Source organism: Desmodus rotundus, chromosome 2, assembly GCF_022682495.2.
Source record: "Desmodus rotundus isolate HL8 chromosome 2, HLdesRot8A.1, whole genome shotgun sequence".
NCBI lineage: Eukaryota > Metazoa > Chordata > Mammalia > Chiroptera > Phyllostomidae > Desmodus > Desmodus rotundus.
The window spans coordinates 201,886,211-201,904,460 of NC_071388.1; the positions used below are offsets into that span (position 1 = coordinate 201,886,211).

An 18,250-nucleotide genomic window follows, 5' to 3' on the forward strand; every position below is an offset into this window, starting at 1 on the left:
GGTTTAGTATGTTAATTTAAAATTAGCTAGAGGGTTTTAAGAGGAATGGAAATCAAAAAATTCAGAAGTGATGGATCTTGCCTAAACAGAGCAACAGCCCTCGATCAGAAAGAAGTCAGAGGGTTCCAGTCACCTTCCAACACATCCTAGCTGTGCTGTCCTGGCCAATGATGTAACCTCTCTGCACCTCAGTTTCCTCATCTCTAAAGTGCCTGTCGTACCCACCTGCAGGATCCTGCTGAGGGGCAGATGAGTACATGTGCATGACAGCACTTCGGGACGGCCAGCATACAAAGTATAGCACAGAAAGAGAGAGAATAACACATTAACAATATTAACACCAGTGTGAGTCACCCCTGTCAGGGGAATTAGCAGTGACTCTCCCAAAACACTTTATTAGCTATTTGAAAGAGGTCATTGTGTCTTTATCCTTAAATTGCTTATTAATCATCTCAAGCAAAAGCTCCTGCCAATATTATCAGAGCCAATTACTTAGCATGTCACACTTATTACCCTGAAAAAAACCCAGCAAATGCTTTCTGCAGTAAATAATTGTATGTGTACTCGGGACTCAACTTGTACAGAAAGAGGAGAGGAAAATGGCTTTGTTTTGAAATGCATACTGACTGGCTTCTTTATTTCTTGTTTTTTCTCCCCCTCTTAGATGCATATTCAAGGACGATAGAGTAAACCCAAAAGTGAAATAAGTTCAACTTGAGAAAAAAATGCCATTTATTCAGAGGAATTAGGTAGTAATACTTACTCAAGTTCATCTCCTCAGCGGACACCCATGTCTTCACTGCGGAGGCGACCTTACATTTGTTTCTGATTCCAGAAGGGCGTTGCTCAAGAGACACAAGGCGCATGGCCACCTACCTTGCTAGAAAAATGGGCCATTCTGGGAAAGCATGGCCCAGCGGAGACGTTTTAACCAGTGCTGCCAGAAGGAGTCGCTCCATGTTCACCTCCCTGGGTTTCACTGTGGGTACTCCAGAGATGTCAGGGAGATTTTATAAATTCTAATCACTTGCAAAACGTTCTGGACGGCTCTCGTCTGAAATCAGTTCAACACACTAAATAACTGTGTCCATTGTTGACTTGTTACCCTCTCAGTTAAGGGGCAGTAATTAAATATAAATCAGGCATTAGAAAACAAAACACAATTTTTTAAACACAATCAAGGAATGGGTTATTTATGATCAAGATTGTAATATGCTTAGACTGAATTTCCTCTTTACTCAATATGCTCTATTTTTGCGTAAAATGGAAACACATAAAATAGGAAATGCCTCAGCTTTATTAATGCAAACATATTTTTATTAAAGAATGAATGCATTTACGCTAAAGAATAGTTTACATGTGTTGGAAAGCAGCAAGCATATCTCCAAGAGGCGGGCTCTCCTCAATAGGACTCCATGCTAATTCTACATGCTTTAAACCCGGGCCCACACATGGGGCACACAGACACAACACAGATGTATGTAGGGACACACACATACACAGACCAAAACACCAATACCATTGCTCCCCGGATGCGATTAGCTCTCATTTAAGGCTTCTGTAAGGTGCCCCGTGCCTCTAACAATATCAGGACTAAAAAGACTTTTATAAATGAGCAGCATTACCTGGGAAATTAGCCGTTTGCTCTGGGCCTTAAATGTATATATTTTAACAAATATGTTCAATTTCATTCAATGTTGACCCTTGGCATTTATGACATAGAAAGATCCATGAAACTGAGCAATCTCAGGCTTAGTGAGAACTTCTCATTAGAAACAGTGAATGCACTGGCAAACGTGACCTGGAGATGTTACCAAGTTGGAGACAGCGGGGTTAGATTTTCCTTTCAATCAAGATGGACATAGGCCCTCTAGACAGCCAAGTTTACAGAATTCACTGGAGTGCAAGGCTGAGTGAGGGTGGCAGGCTTCCTTGGTGATACCAATCAGACTGGCAGCCTTCCATCTGATTGGATGCATCAGACAGGACCGTCAACTAGATAAGTTACCAGACGTCATGGTTGAACAAAGGACAGCCTCAGTGGAGTTTGTCCGCTTTTTGATAACTCATTCCCTTTTTCCAAGTTCTCTGTGGTGGTGGTGGTGGTGGTGGTGGTGGTTTTAAACTCCTAGCTGGTTCGATGGTTGATTCCATCTGCTCAGTTATTTTCTTCCCTTTTGATGTCCTGCGGTGTATGTTGAGCATCACCCCTGTGGGGACGTGGTCATGGGCTGGAAGGGGAAAGGCGGTGGATGGGGCAGGAGGAGGGAAGGGTTATTGGTTGTTGCAAGGATTCTAAGAAAATAGATGAAGTGAATACAATAAGAAGGTACTACTTGATATATTTATGTAAATAAAAGCATTGTCTTTAACTGGGAAGTCACTGCCAACTATCAGGCTGTTAGTTGTAAAGCTCAATGAAGGCTGTGCTGATTGGCTTACTGAGGAGAGAATCTGAAACATGCCGTGGGGGAGGAGTCTCAGGATTGAATCCACCTGACCTTTTCCTTTAGCCTTGCAACTTCCACACCAGCATCAGCACTCACCCCCCAACCTCCGCCCAGGACTAGGGATCAGGTAAGTGCATTCTTATTGGGTTTCATAAGGCAAACTGGAATGGTCCGTCAAATTACAGCCTCAGTGTATTTATTTGCCTGAGAATGGTGAAAATCAGCATGGAGCTTTTCTACCAGGAGGCACTGGGGAATGAGGAAAAAAAAAAACAGAGAGAGAGAGAGAAAGAGTGTAGCACTCCCCCCCATCCACACTTCCACCCTCCTCATAGTCACAGCAGTAGCAGGTTTCAACGTAACATAATTACTTTAATAATACATTTCTTTAGATTTAGAATTGCTCTTCTGAATTTAAAAAGCTTGGTCAGCCAATAGTTTGGCAGTCTCTCATCTGAATTATGAATCGTTGCTTATTCATCTATGGTCTGGAACTCCTGGACCAATGCTGCCTTTGCTGAAGCTTCCTAAGTTCCTTCAGCCGTCATCAGATTCCAATTCCTGGGAAACCTCCTCAGACGAGCTGTTCCTGTGGATCCGGCCGTCGCTCTTCATACTGTGGAAAGTCTTCCTGAAAGCCTCCATCATGGCATGGGCCAGCTTCTTGGCCTCCAGCTTGCTCTCGCACTCGACGGCGTGGCAGTCCATCTGGTAGGACAGGTCGTCGTTGATCTCCCTGTAGACCCAGGCAAAGATGTTGGGGCTCACGTTGTGGTCAGCGGTGCAGTAGGCGATGCGGGCCACCTGGAAGGTATCCATGTGGACCGTGGCCTCCCCTTTGTGGTCGAGGTGATGGAGACATACTTGGAATGGTCGGATTTCCAGAAGGGCGTTGGCTGGAAAGATGTCTTCTCGGGCTAGTGTGTGCTTCTTCCATAGCTCGATGACTGGCTTTTCTGTGCAGCCTGAAAAAAACTGCATGCCTGTGGTGGGGACTTTACCGAGATAGGTAACCTGCAGAGGAGAGAGAGGAAGAAAACGGGAGAGGTCAACAGTCAACTCTTCATTCTCGTTGTTCGCTTCAAAGTTCCAGTCACCGTGTCACAGAGGGAAGGTGGAGAAGCATCTTTCTTGCTCCCTAAATGAATAACTGTCATCAGAATTTTTACTTTTTCTCCCTAACAAGTGAACCACTTGACAAAGATATTCAAATTATTTAAATGGAGTTGAATTTTAAAATCTAATTTCTAGAGAACTACTCTCCTTCTCCCTACCTTTCTTTTAAGCTCATATTAAACTGAGTGATTAAGATATTTTACATAATTTGGCATTTCTTTAAAATCATAGAGTCACTTGGAGTTTATTTTCAACCAAACACGAGCAGGAAAGAGTCAAAAGGATGGAACATCTGAAAAACAAAATCTTTATTAAACATCTCCTAGCTTGGTTCTCTCTAAATCTGTCAATGTTCAAGTCCACTTAAGTGACTCGCTTCTAGAACGTGCCAAGGACACGCACACACACAAATGTTCTGTTTAAATTATGGCCTGAAACATCATTGTTTTCTCTCCCAGATAATTTTTGAAAATATAGAAATACAGTTGTGTTTCAACCTAAACAGCTTTGAACTGACGGGCACCATCTGGTTGTAGTGATAACAGAGGAAAGACCTACAGATGGTCGGGGACTTAGAATGCATCCTTATCAAATAGCTGGACGGGCAGCACAAAAACAAAGAAAAATAATTCCAAGTGATTCAAACAGTGTGATATTAAAAGCCTATTTATGAATACCAAAAAGGGATTTTCATTCTTTCATATTTTATTCATGAAAAGTGATAGAACTGCTACCATTTGAAAATGCATAATACTGGAGAAATCACTTAAGAATTAACACAAAATAGTATATAATTTGGTACAAAATTAGTGGCACAGATATAAATACTATGGAATTGAGGAGAAAAAGACCAGATAAAAGGTCCATGGAAATGGTGAGAACTGAGAAAGAACATTTGGCCACAGTGATTCCAAATCAATGTTGACATTTACTGGGGCTATAAAGGCCACGTACAAATATTTCAGAACACAGAAGTACTGTTACAATTTCTCGTGTTTTATCTCTTAAAGAAGAGTTAATTGGACACTCCATTTAAAAACATAGTTCCTGAGTAAAGAGGCATAAGTGCTGTACATTCTAGAGATATTTATTTAGAACCTATTATACATAATGGCAATATGCCAGGTGGGCATGGAGGAGGGAGGGAGCAAAGATGGAGTGGCCAAAAAAATCAATGGGAAACAATTGGATATTTGTTCAGAGGCAGGCAAGTCAAGATTTAAATCCTAGCTCCACCGTACACCAGGTGGATGGCTCTGGGCACACTGCTAACCCTCTGCACATGCATTGACATAATTATGACACAAGGAAGACCTTGAAAAGGGCAGCAAGGGCGGCTACAAATACCCTGAACATTCAGTGGAAGGAGCTGTGGTGCCCTGCTGGCAGAAGGCCTCAGAAGGAAGAGTCATGGGATTTCAAGGTACCAGGACCTCAAAAGCCAGATAGGAGCCCAGCAAGTCAAGGCGGTGCAAGAAGGAGGGAGCAGAAAGACAAGGGCTGTAGGAAAAGCCCCCAGGTGGACAAATAGGCCGTGATGAGCTGACCACATAGTAGGCTGTGGCATACAACAGGCTCGGAGAAGATACAGAAGGTCTAAGACCCGTAGATAAAAGCAAACTGAACCTCGGAGGATGAGCCTGCGTGCAGTCTGAGGTGTAGTGATTTCTCTGCTCTTGATGGAATGCCACTAAAAATCTACAGCCTGAGGAGCACCTGGATTTGATCAGGGTTGTAAACTTGAAAGACCTAATGATGCCAGAAGGAAAGATGGATGGGAGGGCTGGCTAATGGCAGAATGCTCAGGCAAGACGCTGGTGCAACAGCACAGCCAGGAGGGTCAGTGGTGAGGAAGGGCAGAGGAGACGCACAGGAACGGTATCACAGAGATAAAACTGACAATACACTGGAAGGGGAAAACATCTCAGGTGCTGCGAGTGTCCCTACTTGCCAAAGAGGGCAACTGGATGAAGGGCTCTTTGTCCCTCTGGATTGGAGTCACATAATAAAGATGGCTTTGTGCGCAAATGCACACAATACAGAGTTCTTGAATACCATTTACTGAAAATGGGCTTTCTGCATATGGTATTTTGTGATATCCTTATTATTTTTAACAGCTTTATTTTTTATTGAAGTGAAATTCACACCACATAAAAGTTACCATTTTAGAGCATATTATTCAGTGGCATTTAGTAGTCAAAATGTTATACAACTATCCATTCTACCTAGCTCCAAGAGATTTTCTTCACCCCCCAGGGCGACATAACACCCACTAGGCAGCCATTCTCCACTGCCTTCTCTCCCAAGGCTCTGGCAACCACCAATCTGCATTCTCTCTGTATGGATTTACTATTCTTCATATTTCTTCTAAGTGGGATCATATAACACGTGACCTTTTATGTCTGGGTCTTTCACTCGGCGTAATGTTTTCAAGGTTCATCCAAGTTGCACCATTTATCAGTACCTCACTCCCTGCTATGACATCTTTACTTTTGGAAGTTTAAAAGCAAATGGGGAAAACAAGTTTTAGTTCTTGAAGTGAAAACATGTACTTTTATAGCATGCACTGAAACTAGAAATAACTTTATATTTGATACAACTATCCTTCATAGGGATGGGACCTCCTTTGATTTGCTCCAAGCTCGTACATACCTTCCCCCGAACCACAAATTTTAAAAAATAATCACATAGTTACTTCTATTGAGATATAACTAAAGGATGACTTTAAAAACTTTATTAGAAGTTGTAAATGACTCACTCCAATGGAAACCAATTTCATAGTAGTAAAATTTTGACGATGAAGACAAAATGCATTCCTCTCTTATTAATACAACTTAAAAACTAAAGATTTTAAGGGAGATAAAATTTTATTTTTGAAGTATGCTTGAAAGAAGAACGGAGTAGAGACTAGTGGCTCAAAAAGTTTGACAGGACAATAATGAAAGCTACGAATGATATGTAGACATTTATAAAAAGCAATTTTAAAACACTGAGGCAAATTAAACTTATTGTGAAAGTGTCTTTATTTAGTGGTGCCATTTCACCAGGGTCACCTGCCTAGCACACGACACATCAACCATAAGGTCCCCATCTACAAAACTCCTCAGTCAAATCAAGCCACATAGACACTGACTAGTAGTGATGACTATTTGTATCACACTTCAGGTAAAAAGCACTTAGTATCTCCAGACCCACCGACAACACTGTGGTTCAGGATGGAATGTTATTGTCACCAACCCACTTTGAAAGACAAGAATCTTAGATCAGGTGGTAGCACTGGGAGCCATCATTTATACTGCCAGGTGTTGGGATTCCAGGAATATTTTGATTATTTGTGAAGAAAATTACATAAAAAAGACAGCCTAAAAAGACACATGTTGAATTCCTGGGCCATTCTGCTAGCAGATGAGAGCCATTTACAACTAACCGATTTCACTTTGAGTCATTTATTCATTATTCCCATCTTTGGACTGTCCGAGGAATTATGGATTTATGTGAGCATCCAAATGCTGTGGGTCCTTCCGTAGAATGAACAACATCCTTTTGTCTGGTGCATTTGTTAGTGACACTCTTCTCCGGGACAATATAGGCCTGCGCATTTCTCTAAAAATGTGTTGTTTCGTAACTGCAGAAAGGAAGATTCAGAAACCTTCTGAAATTGTCAGGTAAAATGTGGCACAAATAATTAAAATAACACACATATATAACATTACAAATTATATATTTAACATAATATATAGTCTGGTTATAATATATGAAATCTGTTTTCTAAGACTCAAAATATGTGTAAGATATTTAAAATAAAGCCAAAGAAAATAAAACTTCATCGCAAGAACTCCAGACTTCTGGCATTTCTCCAAAAGTGAAGAGAGAAGCATAAATGTGTTCTGCAGCACCAACCCTGAATATTCCATCCGCTTCACCTTGCGAAGCTTTACCAACTGTGCAGATGGAGGAAGGCTCTCAGTGGATCGTGTGATGACTGCTCCCCACCGGGAGACCGACAAGGGCCAATCATCACACCAAATGTTCACCGGGGACCCGCAACTGAAGTCTGTCTCAACCGGAATCGGCAACGGAGGCCGCAGTGGCCAGACAAGCCCTGCCTACCAGCACAGGATTAGCACAGATGCTCTTGCGGTGCCAGAAAATGCCAATTCTCCACTGTCGGCAGCACCTGCTCCTTGAAAGTATGGGGCTCTCCTCCCCTCAGGCCTTGGCGAGGCTGCTGGCTGAGTCTTCTCTTGATCCAAAGGAGCTACCCCTGCCCAAACCAGTCATGAACTGGTTCCTGCAGGATCTGGCCAACACAAAGCAGGATTCGGAGGGTCTACCTTATGCCACAGGCCAACCTGGGGAAGCCGATGAAACTCCTGTTTTGTTGCCTTTGTGGAGTTGGTAACATTGTCTGAGATCCCATGAGGTTACATAAATGCAAAGACATCAGGCCAACGAGCTGGCACTTCTTAAAGAAATGCAGGAAAAGAATGATCTGAATACAGTTTCCCTAGAAATGGAATAAAAATAATTCTCTAAACAGTTTCCATAAAACTGTAATGCAAAGTGACAAAATGATGTCCCAACAAAGCCTCCCCTCACAGTAACCTCTTTAAATCAGCCCTGCTCTCATCCACAATGGCCCGCATTCTGGAATCCTGACTCTGCCTGTGTACTTCCCCTCATTAGTCAATTATTTACTACTTGCCTGCATATTTCCTAAATTTTCCATTATATTCTCCAGAGTCTGGCATTAACCCATAGAGCTGACTATAAGTCACTGAAGAAAAATGTGACTATATACAAATTCACTAAACTATATATACATATATAGTTTAGGAGAATGTAGCTTATGGCTCTACTTTTCAAGGGAAATAGAGCAAAAACTTTTAGATTAGCTGTCTCAAAATAACAACCACTTGCTTATGCTGTGCATGCAGCCATGCCCTCTGTGGACAGGGGACCACAGCACGTGCATCTCAGCACACAGAATCCCTGAAATGCCAGTGTCATCCCTGTACCCTCCTCTGCCAACACCGTGGGGGGATTCTCTCTAAATGTCTACAGAGAGATCGCTTCTTGCTGCCATATTCCTCCTATGGAGACTTCCTTGCACACCCTCCTACGGGCACTTCCTCCTTGTGAGTACGAACACAGGAGTCAATGTGCAAGGCGGTGCACACACCGATGTCAGCTCTGGTTAATGAGGGTCCTGTTCTCCTGCCCACCTGTGAAAGAGGGGAATGTCTTCTAGATGAACGAGTCCCTTCTGAGTCTCATCCTTACGAACTGCCATCGGCCAGAGCCACAAAGCAGACAAGAAACACCGAGTCAAGAAATTGGTCACCGAATGTCCACAAGGGTAGACAGATTTGTTTTCTTAGCTGTCACCTCCCAGGGTGCTAGAACAAAGGCACTTGGAATAGGACAAGAAGATTCTTCAGGGGTAAAAATCAGTTGGAAATATGCAGTAAATACTGGCATCTTTTCTTTGGTTGCAAAAACAGGCATCGGGCAAGAAACATACTAAGAATGAATCATTTGGAGAGAAACAAACAGAACAAAAATGAAAGTTTTTCCCCATGTTGTCATTCAACGGCATAAACTGAAGCCCCAGATACAGATGTTTGCACTATGTCTGAATGGGCTTAGCCCAACCCCAACTGAAAAAGAACTTTTGAGCACATTCATAGCATGTGAAAACACAGGGGGCCATGGAACCAACAGGCCCGCCAGAGAGTCTGCGGCATTCACAGCATCAGCTCAGGAGAGACCAGTGTCCTCAGAACCTCTCCTTCTCACCCACGAGTTTTCCAAAACCCTGGCCAACTCTCCATTCATGAGTCACCACGCCCTGCTCATGTGTGGCAAAACAAACCCTGGTTGCCCGACATATGCCCTTCTGGCTGAGCGGACACCATTCCATTCCTTCCTCTTGGTGGCAGTCTGTATTTCATTCTACCCTGAAAAACCCTTGCGTAGGACCCTGACTCACCTCCCCCCTAAAAAGGACAGTTGGAGGCACTGGGTGATGACAAAGGCTCCTAAACAAGAACGTGGTATGGGATGGGTGGTCATAGAAGACCCCAAGCACTTGGTTTCCTGGGCATCTTCCACCATCCAGGCTGGATAAACCCAGCTTTGTAACCTCCTAGCCCGGCTTTGGCTCAGTTCACTGTGGGGTTTCTCTGGGGTGATCCGTCAAGAACAAAGACTCTCCAGAGGACTTTTGTGGGATATGAAAGGTCTCGGTGTTCTTTCTCTGTCTGTAGGAGACTTCCTTTCCCCAGCGGACATAAAATCACATGATATGAGCACAGGATGAAGACAACTTAACTGAGAATCCTAATAGCCTTTGGATTACAAGGCAAGAGATGAGAAAAAGAGGAGCCACTCTTAACCTGGGGCCAAATACAAGAGTCAAGCTCTTTGTTCCCACATTATTTCCCTCCTGCACATTTCAGAGAAAAGGGAAAGGACAAAGCCCTGAGATTTATGATCACAGCTTCAATCAACTCCTTCCTTGCTGACCACAGAGGAGCGCAGATTCACCAGGCACTTTGAAGAGTGAAGAGGGATCCATATGCTAATTACTTAACAATCCACAATGCAAACACAAACACAATGCTAACCATGACCTTGAACCTCTATTAAATGCTTTACGCCATGAAGACAGTATTAAAGGATAAGTGCTGTTTACAGTGAAATCAATGAAGTGATTGTGAGAAATGTAAAAGTGATACACTTTGGGCTTGATGATTAAATATTTTTAGCTGTACATTGATTTCTTAAGTCTGTGTTGAGCACCTACTAGGAACCAGGTATATTAGTGAACAAAATGAATTAAACTCTCTTCTATCTTGGGATTTACATTCCAAACACACCAACAATGCTTAGCACTAAGTTTACAGAACTGAACGCTAGGTAGGCAAGGCTGGCCCTGAGAGAAAGAGCACACACGTGCCTCCGTGAGTACTTTCAATGAATCAGAAAACTTTCCTTGGTTCAAAAGGCCTTTCCTGTCATATGGCACAAGTAGGACAAAACTAATCCCCACTTGGAATTCATCTGTTGGATCAAGCTGTGTGTCCCATGCAGGTTGATTAGTCTTGACACTCACTGCGGTTTGGCTTCCGGAGGTGCTGCTGACGTAGAAAACCAGGCAGGTGAGGCCTTGGGAAGAATGCCAGTGGAAGGGGTAGGTGTGCAGGAGCAAGGAAGACAGGGAGGGAGGACATGAAACTAGACTTTGGCTCCCAAACAAAACAGAATGGCAGCTACAATGCCATTGGTGACTTCACATTTGCCCTGGTGACTGGGCAGATGGGGTACCAGACCACGCTTGATACCTGCGTTTTCACTCTTAGGGTGTGCCAGTCAAACCAATGTGCCTTCATTACAATCTTGTAGCAAAATTGTAAGTTGCTTTAGGCTGCCTAGCATCTATTCTATTTTTCTTTGGACTCTTCTTTCTTTATTTAGGAGAGCTGACTAGCAAATTTTCCCAGAGTATAAACTCAAAGTACTGATAATTACATTGCAATTAACTGCTGATGATTCTGATATCCAGGGAGATGAGGACACTTGCCCCAAATCACCTTGCTCAAAGAGCAGGACCCCGAACACAGGTCCTCCAGCCCAAGGCCAAGGCCCTTTCCACTACTCCAATTTCTTTCACTGAAAGGCACACAGACTTGTTATTTTTCATTTTTATACTATCTACTTTCTCTCGGGCAGTTTCTTCAAACATCCACCTGAGACTGAGTCCTGATCAGGGACAAGAAAAGGCGACAGACACTCCAACGGGTCTTGTTAAACACTCCAAAAAGGGTTTGGAGTCAAGAGTTAAAGAGTCCTTAACCTGAGATGTGTGTGCTTTGCCCAGAGATTGAAGTTATGACGCTAGCATCAGTAATAGAAAGGAGATAAGCATGCATACTTAATATTCACATATCACATTCCTAAAGAACTCTGAAATGGTGCTTTGCAAAGCAAACAATCCCCACTTCAAAGAATAGTTCCAAAGAGCAAATATCAAACATGTGCTAAGTTGGCCCCAACCCTGCTCTTGTGCATGGTGTACCAACAGGCCAGACAACATGTGATGCAGAATTGCTCTGGGCACCAAACACCATGCTGGGCAGGGCTTTGCACATTCCTCAAGGCAGCTGAGAGCCCAGAGGCCAGCAGAGGGGCCTGAGCTCGGCTCAAAAAAGACCTGGGCATCCTCTGTGGTTGCTACAGCTCTGGGTCCTACTCAGCCCCTCAGGCTTCTGTGGGTTGCACACAAGAAGCCCAGATGATTCTGAAACCAAACAAGGTATTTTTTCTCCAGAGTGGGTTATGGGTGCCATTCTGGAGCCTATTTTTTGGCAGCTTTACCTAATCCTCACCAGTGTAAGAGTGGACCCAGCTGTCCTGTGGCTGGACTGGGATGAAGACCAGTTGTTACTATTCCCCATAAGGCTTCCCTTCAAAGTCTTCTGCCTCATATCTGCTTGGCCTGGCTTGGTTGGCTGACCAAGAGGCAGCAAGTGACCCTGACTGCCTAGGGTAAGCCTGCCTTGAACTTGAACAGCATATTTTTGTTAACCCCAAGGTTAACAAAGGTGACAACCCAGAAAAGTTTACAGTCTTATTCTTTTTTTTTCAAATTTTAGTGTTGTTCAAGTACAGTTCTCTGCCTTTCCCCCCACCCCAACCCTCCCCATCTCCCTCCTGTTTCCACCCCCCCACCCCGTTATTGTCCATGTGTCCTTTAAAATTGTTCCTACAAACCCTTCACCCTTTTCCCCTGAAATTCCCTCCCCTCTGGTCACTGTCAGCCTGTTCTCAATTTCAGTGTCTTTGGTTATATTTTGCTTGTTTGTTTGTTTTGTTGATTAGATTCCTGTTAAAGTTAGATCATATGGTATTTGTCTTTCATACAGTCTTATTCTTAATATTTCTGTAATAGCAGCAACAATGTTGGCAGTAGAATGCAGATTTTCTAAAGTACATATTTTTTGCAGCACATTTACACATACGCCTTTGTTTAGTAATTTTTTTCCTAAATTCCAGTAACTTTCCTGTGGTCACAGATATTGAGAATACTTTTTTATTGTTTAGCAGTTCTTTCCAAGTATTTACATGAGTTATATTGCTTGCATATATGAAAATATTAATAGAATATAACTGGGAAATGTATTTGCTTTTTATTATGCAAATGTATACCATGGTGGGAGGGGAGCGAGTTTACTAAGACCCAGTACCGAGGAGCAATTAAGCCCCATTTTGCACTCTAGCAGAGGCAGGCGTTGCTTCGGCAGTTAACTACAGCATGTGTCTCACAGTTAGGTGTTTAAGTGACAGATTTAGTTCTGTTATTCGTATTAGGACTCAGTTCCAATGAGGCAGAGTGATTTAAAATGCTGTGTCCCATCTTGTGCTCATCAAAACCGCCTCGATGTGTAATCTGTCCTGTCAATTGGCTCTTGGATATGTGAAGAAAGGAGTGATTTATCTGAAAGGCACCCACGTACGCCCCTGAAGACAAAGTCCCTTAATAAAAATGACACCGCAATGAAACATACATTCCCTCATCTGGCCACTTCTGATGAGCTGACCCGACGACAGTCAGACCTGGCGCCATTCCACTCAGTGGCACCAGAACAATTTATTTCGCGACAAGTCCGATATCCCGCTTCTGCTTTCCAATCAGCAGTGAACACTGGAAAGGGGCAGAACTTCAGCAGAGCTCTCTCTCTAGGCCCTAAAACGTTCGCAATGAGTCTTCTCTAAATGGTGAATCGATATCCAAGACACTACAAGAGCGTTAGCCAGACAAATGGATTCAAGGGGCAAACAATGCGGCAGGTGAGAAATGTTACCAATTTTTGCCTTTGTAGGACTTTATCAATTCATTTTCCTTAGTGTACAACTCATTGGGAGAGGACCAGTGAAGGCACTGAACATTTAGAGAGAATAATGTTGAGACAGCATTTGGTTAGAGGCAATAAAATAAACACACCAATCAATTGGCTGCTAGCCTATCGCTCTTAACAGAAGGCCAACGGAGGTCTGAAATAAGAACAGTAACTCGGGGGCTGACTAAACATGGAATTAGCACATAGGCCAAAGAAATGAAGGCTTATATTCAAATAAAAACCTTTACATGAATATTCACAGTGGCTTTATGTGTTAGAGCCAAAAACTGAAATCAGCTCAGATGCCTTCTAACAGGTGAATGATTAAGAAACTGTGATACATCCATTCCACAGAATATTAATTGGCAATTAAAAGGAACAAACTCCGGACACAAGGAACAATGTGGATGAATCTCCAGGGACTTCTGCCGAGTAAAAAATAAACAAACAGCAGTAACAAAGACAATCCTAAAGTGTTGCATACCGTTTGGTTCAATTTATACATCATTTTTGTAATGACAACACTGCGGACATGGAAAACAGATCAGTGGTTGCCAGGGGTTAGGGATGGGAGAGAGCTGGGTATGGTTACGAAAGGGCAACGGGCAGGACTGTGGTGAGGGACATCTGTGTTGTCTTCGTGTCGCCTGAAGGGGTGAAAACATCTTGGCATGAAACGCGTCATGGCAAAATTCATTCCATGGCTTCTGCTACCACAGCAGAAGGAACATCGTGCTGCAGTTGCTGACGACTGAATTCAAACGGCTACCAGTGAACCAGATTCCTCAAGAAGGGCATAACTGGAGACGAATAGTGGGTCTGCGGCTGTGATCCAGAACTGAGGCTCAGTGGTCCCAATGGAAGTCGCCTGGTTCTCCTCGCCCAATGAAAGCACAGCAAAGTTGCAGCAAGATCAAGACCATGTTAACTGTGTTTTTGATTGGGAAGGATTATCCATCAGGAGTAAGCCCCTCCAGGCCAAGCAATTGATAAGGTGCACTACCTCAATGTTGTTCCTCGGTCGAGAGATGCAGTGCAACGAAAATGGCCATAGCTGTGGGCAACTGGTGCTTGGCAGCTTCCTCATGACCACATGCCCGCTCGTGCATCAGTCTCGTGCAGTTTTTTGGCGAAACATCAAGTCACCCAGGTGACTCAGCCCCCTCCCGCCCAGATTTAGTGCCTTGCAACTTCTGGCTTTTCCCAAAACTTAAATCACCTTTGAAAGGGAAGCGATTTCAGACTGCCAATGAGATTCAGGAAAATATGACAGGGCAGCTGATGGTGATTCCAAAAAAGGATTTTTGCAGAGTTTTTGAACAGTGGAAGAGATGCTGGGACAACTGTGTGAGGTCCCAAGGTGCCTACTTCTAAGGGGACTGAGGTGTCCTTGTTCTTTGTATCTTTTATCTTCTTCAATAAATGTCTCTATTTTTCATAGTGCATGGCTGGATACTTTTTGGACAGACCTCATATATTGTTATGTGAAAAGAAGCTATGTGAAAAAAACTATCTAGTTTATGTAAGCAAAAGGGGGAAGTAAAAACATATGTTTTTATGTCTGCTCACTTGTGAAAAAAGAAACACAGGAAGGAAAACCAGAGATTGGTTACCAGCAGGAGGTGGTTGGGAATGAGTTTGAAATGATGGGGGTGTGGGATTAGGGTAGAAGGAGTAGAGAAGTGCTATTCTCCAGGTATACCTTTTGTATAGTTATGACTTCAACAAAAACAATGCAATCAAGAAGGAAGGCAAGAAAAATTCAAAGTGGAACAAAAATAAAAATGAGTAAATGCTAACTGAATGCATATGAAAACCATAACTACAGTGAAGAGAGGGAAAACATACCCAAGACATATTTTGACAGAGCATTTTGACATATGCCCTCGGGTTAAAGACAGACAGGACTCTGACCAATGCTGAGACCTAGTTAGTTAGTAAGCCTGTTTTCCAAAGTGGTGTCTATTTGCCATTCTGAACCTCCTTCGTGCATATTACAGGGTTAAGCTAAAAGTAACCATCCTGCAAATATTGAGAACCAGGTTTCTCATGGTCGGAGTAGGCTGTTACAAATACAAAAAGGGGAGAGTCTAGGAAGACCCTTGTGGCATTAGATTGGAATTGGAGTAACCCACACAAATTACGGTTTTCACTATACACAGACAGGTAGACACTGACACTGACAGAGAGGCGTGTTTGCATACAAATGCATCACCCACATGCATGTATTTCACTACAGTGTGCACAGGGGGGCTCTGTAAGCAGTGACATGTCACTAGTAATGAGCATATCTAATGCCCAAATCCTGGTTTCTAAATGTCAGTCTCTACTGAAAGGAACCAGCCCTCCTTCGAGGAACAGCTGATTCCAGGACTGGTTAAAAGTATGAGGTGATTCCGAAACATCATGCTGTGACAGAGAGTAGCAAAGTGCTCAAAGAGTGACAAAATCTAGTCCAAAGGACAGAGAGTTGCCTTGAAGCAGTCCATGCTGGCAAAACTAGGGACAATTTGACCATCAAAATAAATAATGATGATGATGATGATTAAAACCCACAATATAAAAAGAATCCATGAATTAATATTGATATAAATAGATAAAAAATATATATTAATGGATGGAAAAGTTCTTATAAAGTTAGAAGAGATGATGAGATTAGAAAGCCACCATTTGGCAAATAGCACGGTAATAGGTATTTGGGGCAAGAAGAGCATCAATGAATGCTAAGACTAGGAACTACATGTTTGATGGGAAATGGGATATTTACATAGCTTCGAAGTATCACCCCACAAGACACCTGTTAGTTACACAGGGAGAGTAATCCCTAGGAGACCCCGTCACAACAAATTGATGGAGCAGTGCGCACTGCGAAGGACACAGCATCACTTCTGTGGCCTCCCAGCCAATCACCTGAACCCAATCATGGAAATGTTGGACACACCCAAACAAGGATCTGCTCTAGACTGAGGGGCACTAAAGAGACCAGTCATGTAATCCTTGCCTGAATCCGGGACCATCATTTCATTTTCTTTTGATATACATTACAATAGGTCGCAATTGTCAAAGTATGAATAAGGTGCATGGATTAGATACTAGTATTGTATAAATGTTAACTTTCTAAATTGGGTAATTATGTAAGAGAAAATCCTTATATATAAGGAGACATATATAGACAGAGACACAGATATAAGGATATATCAAAATGGTTACATAAGAGAATATCCTACTTTATAACAACTGCATTCCAGAATACAGGGGCATAATCATGTCTTATCATGAGAGGGAGGGAGACGGGGAGGAAAGCAGAGGGAGAGAGAACACGTGAATGATCAACTAAATACTTGGGGAATATAGGTGAGAGGTACACATGGAAATATGTTATGATAAGTTTTCAGCATTTTTGTATGTGAAGTTATTCATGCCAGTAAATTTGAAAGATGATCAGTGCATGCATCTGCCCCTGGCTCCATGCTGATAGAAACGGAAAACAGATGTATGAGTGTATGTAGTTGACTAAACAATGTTCATATCCTGAAGACTAAATGTAGCTTTAAGATACATCCAGCCAAGGACCTGTTTGTGATCAGAGCCCACCCCTCGAGTGACTGGACCATCCATATTAGTGATTATGTGACAATTTCCAGTCGGTGTCCTGGCGCACCTGGATGCAAGAATTGAAGTGGACGTACGACAGGTTAAATTATCTTCCACAAGCGAGCAGCAGCTCTTAGGAAACAGCACCACAAGCAATCAAATCTGTACTGGCTCAAGAGCTTCAAACGTCATATTTACTTTCTGTTTTCAAATGGAAACCAGTGCATAATGTGAAAGTGGTTTTTAATGACGAGCCCCCTCACGTTTTTATATTCTTAGTGGGAAGTCATCTTGGAACCATAGCTTTTTTTGCTATCTAGCTCCTGAGCTCGAACCAAGGAAAAAGTGTAATTACCTGTCTCCGTACCAGAATTATCACAATGAAAAAATCCTACAGGATTCTCCTACTAGATTTAAGTAAGGAGAGTGTCAAATATTTAGAAATACAGAAGCAAGCACTTAAAATATAGAGACTACGTATCGGGGCTTTGAAGGAAGCCCAGTTAGAGTCACTGCTGATGAATGCATTCTTAAAAGATGAAACAGGAAGGGAAGTTTCTTTCTTTTTGAATGCTGGGAAAATAAGAATGAGGGATGAAGCAGACTCAGGATATTTTTGAGATGAATGACCACTCGAGCGAGCACATTTATTTTCAGGAAGAGTGTACTTGCCCTGGAGCAGAGGTTTCAAATGTTGATGGATGAAGGAGAAGCAAGAAGCTCTTTGGTTATTTTTCAAGCAGCACCTTCCCTGCACTTGAGAGCCTTTCCTGTCCCCAGTAGATGACTGCTGGCTGAGACAGGTGTGCAGTCACTGTCCAGGAGACAGATTCGGAGTCACTTGCTCCCTCTGATTTGCTCAGCAAGTGCCATGGAGGCCTCAGCCCAGGTAAGCAGAAAAGGCAGCCCAGCAGTGCAAGGTGGAGACCTGTGAACAGCATCCAAGGGAAGTCTGTGCAGCCACCCAAGGAAAAACAAGGACGATGTACGGCCTGTGTCCTCTAAAGCTCTTTGAAGGGTGACTGTCTGACTCGCTAAACCCTGGAGCCTCATACACCTTAACACAAAGGTACAGAAACCATGACTCACACACTCAGGCCAGGAAAGCAGACTCCCTTTTTTAAAAAAGAACTTATTTTCAGTGTTTTAAGAACTATCTCCTTACAATGGTACAAAATGGCCCTGTAA

General features: G+C 42.9%; 1 protein-coding gene across 2 annotated transcripts in view; it reads right to left on the bottom strand.

Annotated features, from left to right (window-relative positions):
• Nucleotides 1–1,279: 1,279 nt before the first annotated feature.
• PID1 (phosphotyrosine interaction domain containing 1) overlaps nt 1,280–18,250 on the bottom strand; it is a 199,460-nt gene continuing 182,489 nt past the window's right edge. For both annotated transcript variants that reach the window (XM_024563736.3, XM_024563737.3), the window contains one exon: nt 1,280–3,464. In XM_024563736.3, coding sequence (XP_024419504.2) covers nt 2,988–3,464 — 477 coding nt within the window. In that variant the 3' untranslated portion in view covers nt 1,280–2,987. The remainder of the gene's footprint in view (nt 3,465–18,250) is intronic.